This window comes from Zalophus californianus, chromosome 4 (genome assembly GCF_009762305.2).
Source record: "Zalophus californianus isolate mZalCal1 chromosome 4, mZalCal1.pri.v2, whole genome shotgun sequence".
NCBI lineage: Eukaryota > Metazoa > Chordata > Mammalia > Carnivora > Otariidae > Zalophus > Zalophus californianus.
Genome location: NC_045598.1, coordinates 188,383,010 through 188,401,271, shown reverse-complemented (window position 1 = coordinate 188,401,271; position 18,262 = coordinate 188,383,010). Strand labels below are relative to the sequence as shown.

Sequence of the window (18,262 nt, the reverse complement as noted above, 5' to 3'; positions counted from 1 at the left end):
TGGGGGTCCTTTGTAATTTTTCATCTAAATCTAGTACTTTCATTTTAAGTAGGCCAAAGAAAAAGCCAAAGAAATTTGAAAAGCAAAACCACTATTTATATTATTATAGGCAGGTTTGAAACAAAGTCTCATTCTCCTATAACATGACCTGAGATGATGCGTCATATCCAAGTGTCCCAAAGCAGCTCAAGCCAGAGCTTAGCCTTTTTCAGGATACTGTGTATGTGCAGAGAGAATCCTACCCATGCGTGGCAGGTTCTGCAGAGTGAGGACCTGGCTCCAGTGAGACCTGACTGCTTGAATGGGTAGTCTGGAGTAAGAGGGTGAAGTTCAGACACTGAACATTCAGAATGGTAGGCAGCACTTGAAGGCCGGAGCCTGGCCCCTCTGCCTGCAGAGCCTACTCGGATCATTCTGTCACGTGTCTGTGCACTTCCCTTGGGTGACACGTGCGCCCCTGCAGGAGTCGGTGTGCTTGCTGCTTCCCTGGCCACAGAGGAGCCTGGTGTCCCTGTAGCCATCCTGCTCGTGCGCGCAGTCTCTGGCGGAGAGATGAGCACAGCAGCCGGCGGATGGAACGAACCTCCCTTACACCTGGAGTCTTGTGTCTCGTCTTTACAAAGAGCCAGACCTGCTTCACATTAAAAGAGAAAGCAAGATCGTCCAATAGGACAAAGTCTGTGTTCACTGATCTCTGCTTCACTGGGGCATGGGAGTAATGCCAGGGATGAGATTCAGTCTTTATTAATAGCATATCAGGAGGTTGTGGCCTGAGCCGCAAAGTAGTTACCGTTTAGCAGCATAGACCCTCCTTATACGTGTGTGTAAATATATGTCTTCCCCGGTTTTAGGCGCTCGTACTGGGAGATGCGAGGCAACGCGCTAGAGAAGAAGTCCAACTATGAAGTGCTGGAGTAAGTATTTACACACCTCCACTGTCCCGCACACACCCAGAAATAAGTCAGCCTTCAGACCGAGGGCTTTATTAGTTTACCTAAAGTTAAATGGAAAACCTGAAACACTACTGTTTCTAAAACAATTATTTCTGGAAGAAGGAAAGTTTTTTTAAGCAAAGAATTCCTAATGACAGTAACTGTGTGAGCAGAGATTTTAATTTGTTGACACATGTCTTTGGGCTGATAATGTCTATGGCATGTCAGCACAGACTTCTGTCTCTGTAGATTTAACCATATTGGGGTGAAGTTTCACTTCTAGTTTGCAGCGAATTCAGAATTGCTGGTTCAGTTATTACCTATATTCTCTGTATACATTGTTGAAGGGTTTTTTCACAGGTGGAGATATGTGAATTACTTGTTGCTCACGTAACAGGATATTTAGGATAACTGAAAAATTTTCAGATCTTGGAATTAATTTGTGTATTAGACTGTTATATTAGGTTGTATTAAATGCATAGAAGCCATGCTGGAGTTTATGTCTGGGGAGATTTGAAGTTCTGTACTTCATCTTTTTTTTTTTTTTTTTTTTAAGATTTTTATTTAGGGGCGCCTGGGTGGCTCAGTCGCTGGGCGTCTGCCTTCGGCTCAGGTCATGATCTCAGGGTCCTGGGATCAAGCCCCGCATTGGGCTCCCTGCTCAGCGGGAAGCCCGCTTCTCCCTCTCCTGCTCCCCCTGCTTGTGTCCTTCTCTCACTGTGTCTCTCTGTCAAAAAATAAAATAAAATCTTTAAAAAAAAAAGATTTTTATTTATTTGACAGAGAGAGACAGCAAGAGAGGGAACACGAGCAGGGGGAGTGAGAAAGGGAGAAGCAGGCTTCCTGACAAGCAGGGAGCCTGATGCGGGGCCCGATCCCAGGCCCCTGGGACCATAACCTGAGCCGAAGGCAGACACTCAATGACTGAGCCACCCAGGCACCCCTCTGTACTTCATCTTTTTGATAATTCATGCAGCAAAAGAGCGTTGATCTTTAAGTCCCAGTAAAGGTCCGTTTTAGTTTCATTAGGAATGGTGCCACATCTGGCCAACACTTAACCTTTTCTGGCTGTATTATTACTGAAATCCTTGTAGTATTTGGGAGATGTAAAATAAATTGGTTAAATAAAGTAAAAGGTTGTCTATCATTACTCTGCTATGATAGCAACTTTAACTGGCTTCAGATTTTGCCTGGACTTTCTTGGAGCCCAGCTGCGGCCACAATGTGAAAGTTTAATGCCCCATCACTTTGAAAGCAAGAGTTTGCAGGGGAGTTGTAGTCATTTAAACATAAAAGTAGAAATAACCATTTTTGCAAGTTGGTTACAGCTCAGGTACAGCCATTTGGAATAATCACTGGTCATAAGAGATGTGATAGTTATTTTTCATAATTGGCACGAGCCTCCTTTGTGCCAGGCTGTGAGGGCAGAAAATGCCACCTGGGCCGTCTGTCCGGCTTGAGGCCCTGAGAGCCAGCTCACAGCCTGACCTCTGAATGTGACGTGTCCGCATAGCCTAGTGTCCGTGACCATGCACAGCACAGAGGACACTGGCCAGATGCTGCGCCCGGGTTTATCTGAACGCATCTATACATATGTTGTGTCCTTAACAGATTGGAAAGAGCAAAAAGGAGTTGGTTGGAGATGAATGAAAAATTTGAGATTAACTAGGATATCTTAGCAGGCAGAATTATTTTCAGTAGAGTGTTTCCTGACCTTCAGTGGATGATGTAGAAGTAGTGAGACCATCAGTAACTGAAACAGAAAACAGCACTCACTGTGGTGGAGATTTGTGTTCACAACTGTCACATTCTTCAGCCTGCCAGTCTCTTAGTGCTTCAAATACAAATCACCAGAATTGAGATCATTGAAGATCTTGTCTGAAATGACACTGGGTTTGTTCTCAATTCAAATGGAGGTTCACAAATAACAGGAATAGTTTTACCTGTTTGGTTATTTGGTTGATTGTTCCTTTGTCCATTTATTTCTTTACTCATTAGTTCACTTAACAGACATTACTGAGCACGTGCTGAGCCATTGGCAGCCGAGTGCTGGATATTTAGAAATTAATAATACAAAACATTCACCCTCAGGAAGCTTACAGCTAGCAGGGAGACTCAGATGAGTGAGCAGAATTGTAGAATAATGTCCCAGGAGCTGAAGTAGAGGTGCCTGGGGGTGGGGGGTATGCGGAGCCTGGGACTTGATGTCCGAGGTGGTTTCACGGGGAGATGTGGTCACCCCGAGTCTCGAAGAAGGCATGTGGGCAGGTGGGGGGAACTGCCCGGGAGGAGGGATGAGACTTTGTGAAGGCACAGAGACATGGAAGGTCAGGTAGCAGCTGGAAAACTGTCGGTTCGTTGTGAGGGCTGGTCATTAACAGCCCACTGCTCTCTTCAGCAGCCTGTGGTCCTTGCCTGTTGCTGATCCTGGGCCATCCTAAACAGGGCAGTGGTGTGAGGAGATTGGTGATTTAGAACTCCGTGTTCATGGGCCTGGGATTTTATTACAGAAGGTTCAGAAAGGGAGGCAGGGAACCAGCACACCACGGTGTCCCTCCTGCCCACTCGAGCAGGAGCGAGGCTGTGTTGTGGGCACGGCAGCGCCAGGAGCGAGCTGGATGGAGGTGGCCGGAGCTGGGGTCTGTGCCAGCTGGCTGGTTAGACTTGGTTTTCTGTCCTGGGCCACAAGGGATGCTGCTCGCAGGAAGAGTTTCCGTTGGAGAGGGAACCGGAGAAGTTGTTGGAGCATGTTGATTTTCAGTTCTGAGGGAACATGGATTTTTTTAAAAATAGAAATGAAGGAGAAGAGTGGGTTTATTTCATATGCTATAAAATCACTCCTACCAGTAGCATTAAAATCTTCCATGGTCCCCGGTGCCTGGTTTCTAATGTCATTCATCAATGAAAGGAACCAGGGCTCCTTTGAAAAATGCCTGATGCTAGAAAGGTGGGGGGAGGGGGTATAGAAAGGGCCTGAGCTTCTTGGTGCCAGAAGGGAGAAAGCACTCTGCCCACGTGTTGCAAGAGAGCCAGCTGAAGTGCCTAAAGCTGGCATCATTTGAGCTACAAAATGAGCAACACAGTTTTATATCATAACCCAGATTATAAAGTAGATATCCGTGAGTCCATACTCTTAGAAATGACCGAATACATGAGAAGTGACAAATCTCCCCTACAGAAGAATTATAAGTAATTTATGTAGCTATGACCACAAAGGGGGCAGAGCATAAAATCCTACCTTAAAGGATGAGCTGTACTTGGTGACTTGTACAGGACAGTATGGAACGGGGTGTGGGGAGAAAGTGGGCTGGCGGTGAAGAAGCCTGGCAGACAACCCCTGAGCTAGATGATCAAGGTCGGCATCAGCAGTGATAAGCCATGCTGATGGCAGGTGCCCTTGGTAGGATCTGTTGAGAAGGGCGCTCCACCTCTGTTGGCTTCCTCCCCTAAACCCATAACTCCAGTCTCATGCAAAATACAGATAATTCCCAGTCGAGGGACACTATACAAAATACCAAACCAGTACACCTTAAACCTGTCAAGATGGTCAAAAACATGGAGAATCTGAGAAGCTGACATAGCCAAGGAGAGTCTGTGGAGTCATGGTAATTAAGTTGGATTCTGTAACAAAAAAATGATGTAGAAAAAGTAATAAAATCTGAATTACATATAGACTTTGTTAATAATAATAAGTCGATGTTGATGAAGGAGTTGTGGCCGGTGTGCCATTGGCAATGTGAGCTAGGAGCAGGAGAGAGACCTGGGCCTGAGGTATGCGTGGGACTCTGTACTGTCTTTCCAACATCTCTGTAGGACTAAGACTATTCTACAATAGTCTGCCTCAATTTAGAGAGAAATAATAAAGGAATGGAGGTGAAAAGCCAGCGGGTAGACAGGGATGACAATCTCAAGAGTTCAGTCTGTGGTGGACAGTTCCCTGAAGTCTGAGAAGGACCTGGATTGCAAATCACCAGGCAGCGAGAGACAGGGTGCCGGAGAGCACCTGTTCGCATCCTTCAGGTCAGCGTGGAAGCCTGTCCTGTTGCAGTGAACTGTATCCTGCCCTGTCTCTGCGAGGCCACAGTAGGAACTGTGGTGTCACCAGATGAAGTGAGCCAGGCATACTGTAAATACTGTAAAAGGGACACAGAGTCAGAGGACAGCAGGGGCCCAAGTGAAATCCCCATGGATGATGCATTGACATGTCTGTGGCAGCAAGAACAGGCAGTTGAAAGAAAATGAAGAAGCAGGTATCCATCAAGGTGGGGTGGTGGATGGTGTCTTTGGAGAGAGGAGTTTTCAGTTTAAGATCTGTTTGCAACAAGGAGCACCTGGCTGGCTCACTTGGTAGAGCATGCTGCTCTTGATCCCAGGGTCGTGAGTTGGAGCCCCACACTGGGTGTGGAGTCTACTTAAAAAAGAAAAAAATTAATTAAAAAAAATCTGTTTGAAATAAAAGTCAAAGATTGCATCAGAATTGGTATATATTTGGCTTATTTATGGAGATTACAGAAATTGAGGTGACGGGAGAGAAGGCCGGGGGCAGAGGACAGACCTGGGCACTAATGGGTGGGGGTCAGTGAAGTGGAGAATGTGGGGCTTACTGTCCCCAAGTGAGGGCCTGTATCACGGGAGAAATGGGTGCAGCGTGGTGTCATCACAGGCCTTCTCAGGGGCTGTGGGTAAAAAGCAGAATTACCTGTAGTCTTGAGGCAGCTGTTGTGTATTCTTCTGTAGGTACGCTATGTAAATCAGGCAGACAGGACAGAGAAGGAAAAGAAGGGCGAGTTTAACTGGGACTGTGCTGGATTTACCCTGCCCGCTTCCTCCCTCCCTCTAGTGGTTCCGTGTAGCTGCGGATGTGTGATTCCTCTCTCCTCTGGCAGCAGAGTGTCTGCTGCGGGTCCTGCTTCCACCGTATCCTGCCCTTGGTGTGTGCTTCCAGGACCATAGAGTGAGAGTGTTGCTGATGCCTGCCTCGGTGTGCGGAGCTAGGGAGACGAGCTGCATCGAGAGCTGAACGCAGTGCCGGCCCTGAGCAAGCGTTTGCCTGTAATTACCGTTGTGATCAGGATCCAGATGAGAGCTTGTCACTCACGATGAAAACCAAACTGTAGAGTTAACTTCACAGTGTTAGTAAGAAAACAGCATATGAAAGAATGTCAGAGTTCATCTATTAACTTAATTTTGAACCTTTTAAAATTATTTTCGTTTGTTTACAAAGGTAGTAATACATTCTAGCTGGAGAAAATTGGAACAGAATTGTCCAATAAGATAAAAATCTTCGAATCTCATCAGTTAGTGTTAACCACCTTCACAGTCTTCAGAAATATTCTTATAGACCCCCCCTTGTTTTCCATGTGTGTGCACAAGGCAATACAGAGCTCAGTGTGAGAGCAAGGACACTGTCCGTGCATCCTGCTTCTTTCCGTCAGCCTCACTCTGGAGAGCTGTTTGCACTGACCGAGTGCGTGTCAGCATAGCAGTCCGTCAGATCCGTGGCCATGCTCCGTGTAACCGGTCCGGGCATGGGGGACATTCAGGCCAGTGACAGTATGTGGCCGTGTCACCGTGTTTTCTTGTTCGTTTTTGCCTGTTGACCGACAAATAATAGCTTGTTTTATTTACTTTAGCTTGATTACTGTTGATATTGAGTACCTTCCCGTATGTGGACCATTTTATATATTCCTTTTTTAAAATTGGCTGTATTTTCTTTTTTTTTTTAAGATTTTATTTATTTATTTGAGAGAGAGAGAATGAGAGATAGAGAGCACGAGAGGGAAGAGGGTCAGAGGGAGAAGCAGACTCCCTGCTGAGCCGGGAGCCCGATGTGGGACTCGATCCCGGGACTCCGGGATCGTGACCTGAGCCGAAGGCAGTCGCTTAACCACTGAGCCACCCAGGCGCCCCTGTATTTTCTTTTCGTATTAATATTAAGAGGTTTTTGTCATACTGTGTTTGTAGAATTTGTTCTGTATGTTCTTCCCAGCTAGTCTTTGTCTGTCAACTGTGACCATAAATGGCTTTTCATCATACAGGACTTTTTTTTTTTTTTTTAATGTAGTCAAATCTGCCAGTTATTTTCATTTGAGTTTTGAGTTTCAAGACCTGATGTTTGTTCTCAAACTTTTCTGGATTTATTTCAATTTTCTCATCTCCAGATGTGCAGATATTTTTTCAAAGGTTTTTTTGGTAATAGTCTGTGTGATAACAGCTTCTTTGGCTTTCATGGAGACTGTCTTTGTGAGCTGGTGTAAGATCATTTCCCTCCAGTAATTTATTATGTAAACATTCAGACACAAAGAAAGTTGAAAGAACCGTTCAGTGAGCACACATATACCTGCCCCCTAGATCCTACAGTTGACATTCTGCTGTATTTGCTTGGATGTGACCAGTTTTTGTAAGTGTTTCGGTGTGGTTTTAAAAATGGACTTTCTGTTCAAGCTGGTTAACATCTGTCTTTCTTGGTGTTTTGTCTCCTGACATGTCAGTGACTGAGAAGGCATGTGTCTCCCTCTGTGGGAGCAGCTGTGCCCGTCTCCTCCTGTGGGTCAGTTCATATCTGCTCTGTACTGGGGACTTTTTCAATGAAACACACAAACAGAATGTTTTTTATCTTCTTGGTTAATTGACTCTCATGTCATTATTCAGTTACCTTCAGGGTGCCTAATTGTACATACTTTCTTGTTTTGGGGGGATTTCTCCCCCTGATGTCATCTTTGCCTTTTTTAGGTTAGCATTGGCCTAGCTTTCATTTTCGTTCCTTATATTACTTCTGTTCTTTCCTTTATTACTTTTTTCCACTTACTTCCCACTTTATTACATCCTTATACTTTTAGGCATGTCTCTTATAAGCATCATAGATCTAGAATGTGTTTCTTTTAACTGAGAATTTAATATGTTTATATTTATTAGGATAAATGATGTATGTGGAATGGCTTGTGTTGTCTTTATTTCTATTATCCTTTTAAAAAAAAAAACTTCGTGTTTTGGGGGGGTGTGTGGTTTTTTTTTTTTTTAATGTTTATTTCTTAATGGGTTTTCTTCAAATTTTTTTCCCTAATGATTTGGAAATTTATAAACTATTTCTATTCTTTTATTAGTTACTCTTACAATTTAACCTTCTATAGTAACCAAATCTAGATCTTAAAATTCTCTTCACCCTCTCTTCTGTAGTGCAGGGACCTCTGGACATCCTAACTCTCTGCACCTCCTTCCAGCTCGCACACCGTTTCGCCCATGTGTTAGTTCTGTCTTTACTTAAGCTCCACATGTTAGATGTTGTTATAATCTCATGCAGACATTGTTGATTTGGCGGCATGTGTACCATTTTATCTCTTACACATTCTTGTGTCTACTTCAGACCACCCTTCCGGCATCCTTTTCCTTCAGACGCTGTATTTGCTCCACACTCAACAGATCGACTTTCCAGGACGGCTGTTGACAGACATGCTGCCCTTTCTCTGAGGTCGCTCTTTCCTTTCAGAGCTTCGCGTTGCTCTTCTGTCTCACTCGTGCCTCATGCTTGCATTTCGTTCATGACCCAGCTTGGAACAAGATGTGCTGCTTGATTCTGTGGATTCGCATTTTTCATCTGCAAAGTATATGCCATCAGCTCTGGAATTGTCAACTAGATACATTTGGACCTTTATAACTCTTAACATGGTTCATATTTTCCATCTGTTTCTCCCTGTGATGGTGTATGTGTCATTTCTCTAGATTTGTCTTCTAAGCCTTTCATTCCCTTCTAAGTAGTCTTTCTGTCATACCCCATCGGCTCACGTTTCATTTCATCATTGACACTTTTCGATTCCAAGTTCATTTCTTGGGATGTGATCTGCTCTTTGTTCCCAATAACCTTTTTTTTTTTTTAAGGTTTTATTTATTCTTTTGACAGACACACAGCAAGAGAGGGAACACAAGCAGGGGGAGCGGGAGAGGGAGAAGCAGGCTTCCCACTGAGCAGGGAGCCCAATGCGGGGCTTGATCCCAGGACATGACCTGAGCCGAAGGCAGACGCTTAACGACTCAGCCACCCAGGTGCCCCCCCCAATAACCTTTTGTTGCATGCTTGTGCATGTGATGGTGGCAGGAGTGTGTCCGTCAGCTCCTCTGACTCACTCAAGCCTCCAGGTGGCTTGAATCAGAGCTGGTGGGCTGAGGTAGGGCAAGCGGGGCTCCAGAGGGGCTTGTTCGAGAGCCAGGGGTGGATGGTGCAACTGCAGCCTCTCTTGGGTCCAGGCCCAGTGCCGGAGCACCAGGTCCGCTCCCCCTCCCCCCACACACACCTTCAGACGCATTCCATCCAGAACCCTAGAGCGGGTGCCTGTGGCCAGCGGTCCCAGGACTCCTCACCCCTAGTGCTTAGCAAATGCCAGGCCAGGTGTGCAGGCCTGCCTGTTTGTCGCCATGCTGCGTAAACCGTCGCTGCTGTAGCACAGCCTGCCTTCAGTTTTCCTTTTTCTTAAGGTATGTTATTTAGAAATTCTTTTGTATGTATCTTTGGTGGTTAAGTTCTGTTTCTGACATCTTGAAAGGTGGCTTTACTCCATGAACAATTCATGATTCCTCATGGTATTTTCTCAATACTTTAAAAATTTGTGAAGCTGTTCCTTTGGTTCTGTCTTCCCACACTGCTGTCGGGAAGGCTGATACCAGGGCTTTACGTGTTGTGCCCGCTGAGCGATCATCTGGCCCTGAGCAAACTCTGGTCATCGCGCCCCAGGGACCCGGCAGCCCAGGTCCTCCAGGGGCCTCAGCGTTCCTCTTTCCTACTGGGTATTGCTGGTAACTTGGGGACACTTAGAAAGGTGTATATTTTCTAATACAGAAGAGAATTCTAACAAATGCAGAATATCACTTGTTTCCTATTAGTTTATTTTAGGGTTCTCTTTTTCCCTGCCAGTAATGAGAAAAATTGGGAAATAGTCCACAGGGTTGCCTAGTTTCTGTCAGAAAATTTAAAGACAATCTTGGTTGTTTATAGCCTAATGAAGAATACCCCTTCAACTTTACCATGTTTCTAAATAACTATTTTGAATCATGCTAAAGATAACTAGGCCAGGTTCTAAGAGTGGGGAAAGCACTATGTAGGAACTTCTGTAGTTTTTCTTTAAACCAACTGAAGAGCTAGTCTTTAGCTTTCTTTCCAACCGTGGTAGAACCAGTGTGCCTTCTCTGTAGACAAAAGGGAGATGTGTGGCAGTGACGCATCATCGCCGGCCCCAGAACACGTCCTCCTGAGGATGCACGCTTCCAGGGAGCAGAGTGGCATGCAGATGGATGAGACTTCCGTTTGCACCTTTATGAGCGGAGGCGAGGCAGGGGAGGAACGTAGCTGCCACAGGAGGTCAGATTAGAGGTTTTAAAAAAATGTTTTGTACTCAAACTAACAACTGCATTGTGACAATGACAAATTGACCAAAATACGCTAATGAAACTGTTTAAATTATGGTTCCTACTGTGATCTCGTTGAAGGAAGAATTTTACATACCACTGATTCTTGTTTAAACTACAGACTTGTGAAGTTATTTTATATGAACTACTTCACTTTTTGGTTCTGCTCATTTCCTTATTATGTGGTTCGCTTTTTCAAGACGTGTGTTTTTGTCACCTTCGCGTGTGGTGTCCTCCCCTGTAGCTGTTTGTCTGCCTGTGTCTGTTTTCTGCTGGACTGGCGGAGGCCCTCTAGCCCCATCGCCTAGCGGTGCCCGACATTTATGTGGTGCTCCACCCATCGGTGCTTCTTGGATGAAAAACAATTCATGATTTAAAAGTAACAGGATAATTATAAGTTTGCATTGGATTCATTTCTTCATTGTCTTCCTAATAGCAGTCTATTAAGTTTCTTTAGTTACCTGTGATACATAAAAGACGATGCTGAAGGATTTGGCATGAATTAACAGTGGCTTAACTAAGATAAAAGGTCATTTCTCTTTAATACAAAACAAATCCTAGGCAGTCACCGTTCCTCATCACCAGAGTGCCAGGCCTCTCTTTTTTTTTTTTTTTTTTTTTAAGATTTTATCTATTTGATAGAGATAGTGAGAGAGGGAACACAAGCAGGGGGAGCTGGAGAGGGAGAAGCAGGCTTCCCGCGGAGCAGGGAGCCCGATGCGGGGCTCGATCCCAGGACCCCGGGACCATGACCTCAGCCGAAGGCAGACGGTTAACGACTGAGCCGCCCAGGCGCCCCCAGAGTGCCAGGCCTCTTTACTCTTGCCATCCCACCATCCATAGCATGCCCTCCCCCCCGTGACCTAGGATGGCTGGTGGACCTTAACCGTCACATTTGTATTCCAGCCTCCCAGAGGAGGAAGAAGTGGGCACCCTCCTTCTTTCCCCTCCCTGCAAGGACACAGGTGTGTACATAGTACTTTCCCCTAGAGGGACGTGGGCTGAGTCTAGTCACGTGGCCACAGCTGGCTACAGCAGAGGAACCTAGTGCTGTGCCTGGCCAGAACACCACTGCTTATTACCCAGGAGGAGGGGGAGAGTGCCATTCAGAGGTGCGTAGCAGTCTGTACTGCTGTCAGAGACTTTTCATGTTTATCAGTTTTAAGAGGCTTAAGGTATTTCAGAAGTTAAATATCTCAGCGGTATGTTTATATTAAAGATACTCAGAGTTTCAGGGCAAGGATAAGGTAGGGATGCTGTATGAAAATGCACATTTTGGTTGTATTTTAACATCAGTTTCGGTTGCTTTTTTGCCTGGGCTTTAAATCTTTGAAGAATTATGTCCACAGAGCATTAGTTACCCGAAGCCAACAGACAAGGCCAGGGTCTTCTCAGAAGTGGTGCCAAAGGGGAAATAAATTTATCTTTGACATAAGAATTTACTTAGACTGAAGCTTATTCCGTACTGCGGTCTCCCAAGCCTGCTGGGTTAGGGGTCAGGGGACTTGGATGCACGTGTGCAGGACAAGGCCACAGGCTGGGAGTCTCCAGGCAGGAGCTGTGCACTCTGGAGAGTTCATCCTGCTGTGTGGTAGAGCCTGGGTGGCAGGGAGAGGCTGCAGGTGGTGAGGACTGCCGCCTGCTCACCTGGACAGCTCTCCGTCGGGAGTGGGCTGTGGAAGGGCAAGGCCCGGAAGCGGGTGGTCAGCCCTGAGACATGGAGGAGCAGAGCTTGGAGGTCCGCCCCCCTGCTGCTGCCACATCATCCTGGGACGCCCTCCTCCCGGCTGCAGGGCTTCGTCCCAGGGGTCGGAACACTGCGTGCTCATCCTGTGGTCACTGTGCTGGGTGCGCAGCCATACCCAGCGTCCGTCCGTTCTGCTCACCCCTCCGCTCACTGAGGAGCCCTCGAGCCACGGCCCTGAGCCCTGGAGAGTCAGGGTGCCTGCCGTCCTGGATTCCCTGCTGCAGCCCAGCGCAGCGTCCCACCGTGGCGGGAATGTCCTCTCCTCCCTGGTCTGCGAGGCAGCCCCTCTCCATGTGAGGCCGCTGAGTCCCTGACATGTAGCCAGCATGCCAGGGAACTGGATTGTTAGATTAGTCTGAGCTAATTTAAGTATATATTGCCTCACGTGGCCATGCCGTGAACAGTGCAGCTCTCACCTGGTGCTAGTAGCTTGTCAGCTGTGTGTGGGTTTGGACGTTTCCTTTGAATGCATGGGAATCGAGCAACCTAATGCTTGAATTTTGGAATTGGGGTTTGGCCGTGTTCTGCAAGTTTTCATGTAGCTAGTTTTTTGTCCAGTGAGTTTACGTGAATTTAGGATCTACCCCTTGACAAGTATTTGTATAGTAAAGAATTACATTATAATAAAGGCCAGTAGTTGTATTTTGTGGAAGACATATAAGTAGTTTTTATTGTTTGATTCACATCATCTCACACTTGTGTAGAGTTTGGGCTCAGATGAGTTTTATGGCACAGGAAGCTAAAAACTTAACTGCTACACATCAGAGGGCATGCCGTCACCCAGTGCCAGACACACACAGCTCGGAGAGGTGGCCTCACGTTGAAAGTGGGACAGGCTGCCTGTCCCTGCTGGGTGTCCTAGGAGAGGGTTTAAATTTGGATGTCTGTAGTAGGCTCTCCCTAAAACTGTGAACACAGCACCCAAGGTGCTCCTTGGGGTTCCTCAGTGTCCTCCACCAGGAAGCCTGAAGTAGATTGGCTTTCTGATTAATGGATATGTGTTGTTGTTGAATTTTTCCAATGATTTTGCATACTTTAGCCTCATTTTTAGTTTCTTACTTGCCAGGTGTCACATTTTTTAAAAGATTTTTAAAAAAATTTTTAAAGATTTTTTAAAAATTTATTTATTTGAGAGCAGAGTGAGTGAGAGAGAACATGAGTGGAAGGGGGAGGGGCAGAGGGAGAGGGAGAAGCAGACTCCCCGCTGAGCAGAGAGCCTGACATGGGGCTCGATCCTAGGATCCCGGGATCATGACCTGAGCCGAAGGCAGACGCTTCACCAACTCAGCCGCCACCCAGGTGCCCCAGGTGTCACATTTAAAAGAGGTCTAAGACAGGGACAAATGTTATAAATCCATTGCTCAAAAATAGAAAAACTAAACTGTCTACTTACCAGCATTAGTTGACCTTAGCTTTTTTTTCCCCCCACAAATGGAGCTGTCTTCATCTTGAAAATAAAAGTAACACCTAGAAATAGGCTTCGTTTTCACAGAAGTATGCCCTTTCTCGTTATTCGTGAAACATACAACCCTTTGGGTCAATCTTTAATTTCCCCATTTGTGACAGAAATGAGTGTGATAAATTCTTTGCTTTCCACTTGACTCTAAGAAAAGTAGATGCATTCCCTCTTTGACTAATGGTGACGCTGGTCTCACAGTCGGGAGGTGGACGTCCCCTGCCCTGGTCTTCCCCCTCATCCATTTTGGGGGCCAACTGCCTCCTTGAAATTCCCACTAGGAGGCCACGCACGCCTTGCTTGCACCCCACACATCTGAAAGAGATCCCACCCCCAGCCCCCCTTCTCAGTGCATGGAGTGCTCTCACACGTGTCCAGTCGTCGGGCGCTCCGCAGCTTTGAATCTCTTCCTTTGTCGCTTCCTCTGCTGCCTGCCCTCCCACCCCCTCCTCCCTGGGCACCTGCCGGCCTTCCTCCCGCCTGCTCATCCTTCCCCCACCCCCACTGTATATTCTGCCTATGGTGAAAGAGTCCCACCTCCCTCTGCTCAAACAACAGGGAGCCAGGCATGTGGACCAAAGTCTCACCGGACAGGAGGACACCTACGGTATTTCTGGAGGAAAGAGTTGTAGGGACTTAACACACTCTTATTTCATCCTCAGCATCACTGTCCGCAGCAGGATTTAGCATTCCCAGTTTGAAAATAGATAACCTCAGGTTTGTAGGTGCTTAGTAATATAGCCAGGTCCACCCTGCGGCTGAGTGAAGAGTCCAGCCCAGAGCTCTCTGTACGAAGTGCTTGTTAGTATGGAACAGTTGCCCAGAAAGGAAGGTAGGGGAGACAGTGCTCAGGAATTGTGCCTAAAAATTCTAGATTTTTCTCTTTACGTGCTTAATGTGCCGCTTCCCAGAGTGGCTAGCACCCAAACCCTTAAATGCAAAGTCCCTGTCTGTTGAGGAGGCGGCAAGAAAGGGAAGACCCTGGGGGGACACTTCTCCTTCTTTGACACCTGTAGTCACAGTAGATGATGCAGATCTGGAAAGATAAGTTACAAAGCGAAGTAGTTAGAAAAATAAATGGAAAACCAGGGTTGTATGAATTAACTAGTAGGTAGAACCAGGAAACAGTGTGTCCTGGATGTCGAGAAAGATTTTCAGAAGCATGTCATGAACATACTAACAATGAAAAAGAATGGGGACTGAGGCCAGTTTTGGATTTAGCAAGTACTAACTAGTAGTCGGATTATAGAATAGGGGGTTGAAATGTTTGGATATGGGATCAACCATATAAACTCCATGTGATTTCTATAGTTTCATTTATAATGCCAGCTAACTTAACAATCATGGATAAAGAAGTCATCCCTTTTGTATTTTTAAAAATATTTTCTATTTAGCTTATAGTTTCCTTATGTAATTCTGAAAAGATGCCACTGTTTAGTTTACTCCTTCTTGATCCTTTTATGTCCTCCACCTGTCTCTGGACATTCCCTGATGGCTGCAAAGGCTGTTTCATTTTACTAGCACATGAGGGCCCTCTAGTGACCAAAAATCCCGACATACTCGGTACCAAAGGAAGTAGGAAAAGAATGAGCTGGTCTTTCTGGTCTGTCTGCTTAGCCAGAGTGTTTTGAGGCTTGTGATAGTAATGATCAATTCTGTAGCCTGATCTAAAAAAAAATCACTGGGACTTCCAACCTTCCACACTTTTAGCTTTCTGACTTTAAGCAAATCATCTAATTTCTCACTTTTAGTTTCCTATGTGAAACTGAGATGATAAACTTTAGGTGAATGAATCCCTTAATCAAAAAACGTTTACTTAAAAAAAATAGTCAACTTTTAGGATTAATTCAAGGAATTTTTTTTTAAGCTTCCATGGTATATCCCACACCTTTTCCTACTCTGGCCAGTCTGCTGTGTCTACAAATACGATGTCACCCGGTAGGAACTGGTGTTTATAAGGCAAACCTTTAAGCACTGTTTACTCAGGCGTTGCCATCTGCCAAGAGGCACAATTGTAGAATGGTTTTCAACAGTGAGGGTTAAAACAGGAAAAAGATGTTCTACTGAAAGCTACTTGTATTGATGTTTTCTACTCATATCTAGAAAATGATTTGTCCCACCCCTTCCTTGACTGTGCTGGTAAATTGGAGCTTTATTTTGCTTCCTTCCTTCCTGAATAATACATGGAAGGATAAATAATTTAAATTGCATTTATGTTCTTGCAACAATGTCATTATATTAATTGATTTGGTGGTGTTATTTGTTAATACGCTTCTTTTTATGTTTCAGAAAAGATGTTGGTTTGAAGCGATTTTTTCCTAGGAGTTTACTGGATTCTGTCAAGGTAATTAGAATCTGCTTTATTGTAATCAGATGACCACGTTATGTAAATACCTCCCCGTGGTATATGGTTTTCTCCCTTACGTCTAAAAGTTACAATATAAAAAGGCTGGTAGTTATTTTACTGGTGTTAATGGCAAATAGATTTTTGTAGGCACAGCTTTCTCCCACAAAGCCACAGTTTCACTTATTGATTATGTGTGATGCTTAGCTAAGTACAAGACTAAGAAGGTTGCATGCACAGTGGGCTTTGTCACCTAGGTCTTTATGGTCCCAGGTATGTTGATACACATAAGTGAGGAAGCAGCATGTAAACAGATCATAGTGGTAGCTGAATGTTGGTGTGTCTGCGTACACATGTGCACATATAAGTGCACTGTAAAGATCTCTCTTCTCTTGTTTCAACCACGTGGACACTCCTCCTTATGGGTAACTTTTGCAGAGCATCATCTTCTCTCCCTCCTTGCAGAGGGAAGGAACCGCAGGGGAGGGACACCACGGGGCTCTGAGGTATGGTTTCCAGCCAATCCAGAGCACATGCCAAGATGTTCACGTGTGGAGGGAGAGCATAGGCTTTGGTCAGAATAGAGTCCAGCTCATGGGAGCTTTGCCATTTATGAGCCCCATGGTCTTGGTCCTGTTTCTTATTTCCACAATGAAGAAAATAGTATTTTGTAGGGTTGGGGTGAATATTTAACAGATTGATTATGTATGTTACTTACCACAGTCTATATAAGTGGTGGCCATTGCTGCTCTTTTTATCACAGAGGTGGTGTTTTATACCAGTATAGTCACACGGAAAACCATCCAAGCAGGCTAAAATGTATGTTACAAGAGAATGTAGCGTATTGGTCCAGAAAACCTGCTCTGAAGCCACACTGCCTTGGTGAAAATTCTGAGTTCATCACCATGAATTGCATGGGATTTGGCCGAGTTACTTAGTTTTACTGTATTTTAGTTTCCGCATCTGTAAAGTGGGGATGAAACCACTTTCTAACACTTGGGCTTCATACAAGGATTAATGAATTCATAAATATAAAGTCTGAGAACAATGAGCACAGAACTCACTAGGTGTTACCTAGTATGAAGAGGAGAAGGAGCACCGAGTTTCTTACTCATAACAATAAAATACCAGGTCCAGCAGTTGTTACTGCGTTAGTCATTTATTTATTTACTTTAAGATTTTATTTCAGAGAGAGCACAAGCGGTGGGGAGGGTCAGAGGGAGAGGGAGAAGCAGACTCCCCTCTGAGCAGGGAGCCTGGCTCGGGGCTTAATCCCTGGACCCCGGGATCATGACCTGATCCGAAGGCAGACACTTAGCCATCTGAGCCACCCAGGCGCCCCTGCATTAATCATTTCTACACAAGAGTTTCTTGGCCATTGTGCTGTTACTATTTGTTCCTTACATATTGTCGACTATGTCCCATGGCCTATTATTGGGTCATAGTGTTGGTACAATTTGCCAAATGCCAGGTGACAAAGGCCCTGTGTGCAGGCTCTGGGTGCTGCTTGCTCAAGTGTCATGGAGGAGGTAGTAAGGGCCTCCCTTGCTCACACAGCTTCTCAGTAATCTAATGGGAAGCAGATATGGAAGTGTTTGTTTTAAAGTATAAAGCACTCGGGCGCCTGGGTGGCTCAGTCGTTAAGCGTCTGCCTTCGGCTCAGGTCATGATCCCAGGGTCCTGGGATCGAGTCCCACATCGGGCTCCCTGCTCAGCGGGAAGCCTGCTTCTCCCTCTCCCACTCCCCCTGCTTGTGTTCCTGCTCTCACTGTCTCTCTCTGTCAAATAAATAAATAAAATCTTTAAAAAAAAAAAAATAAATAAAGTATAAAGCACTCTACACATGTAATAAACACAGTTAAGAGCAGAGGAGAAGTATACTCTTCTGTGATGTTTCGGGCTCTTTCTCTAGTGTCGCTATCCTGCTGTTTTATTTTCATCCAAGTGTCCTGGGCTACATACGAAAGGCTAGAGTGAACCGGTGGGGAACCAGCTCCTGCAGTGTGCTCCAAGCAGATGGTCAAGGCCACGCACAGCAATGGGTGGGCCGGGTAGTTCCCAGACCATTGGCATGAGTGACATGGCCCAGGGGTGGCAGACAGAGGCAAGAGCTTTAAGTGAAGTTTGGCGGGGTGGGAGGCGTTGCAGGAGAAATCCAGGGTGTTTGGAGGTACGTGAGGGTCGTGGTGGGGTTGTGTCCTCCTGGAGGGCTGTTAGGTGTGGGCTGGCTGTACTCCTGGAGTTGTGAGGACGGGAGACTCGGTTTGACCTGGAGAGTCGTGCTGTGGTGCCGAGAAGGCCTAGGAAGATAGATCCTCGAGTGGAAGGGATGCCCCTGGGCATGAATCTGCAGTTTGCTGGCTGGTAGGGTGGGGAGGAGGCGTTCA

At 45.7% G+C, this 18,262-nt stretch overlaps 1 protein-coding gene across 18 annotated transcripts in view; it reads left to right on the top strand.

Moving 5' to 3' along the window:
- The window catches only part of PTK2 (protein tyrosine kinase 2), a 255,266-nt gene that overhangs the window by 119,070 nt on the left and 117,934 nt on the right, over positions 1-18,262 (top strand). For all 18 annotated transcript variants that reach the window (XM_027572051.2, XM_027572041.2, XM_027572038.2 and 15 more), the window contains 2 exons: positions 852-914; positions 15,821-15,875. In XM_027572051.2, the coding sequence (XP_027427852.1) occupies positions 852-914; positions 15,821-15,875 (118 nt within the window). The remainder of the gene's footprint in view (positions 1-851; positions 915-15,820; positions 15,876-18,262) is intronic.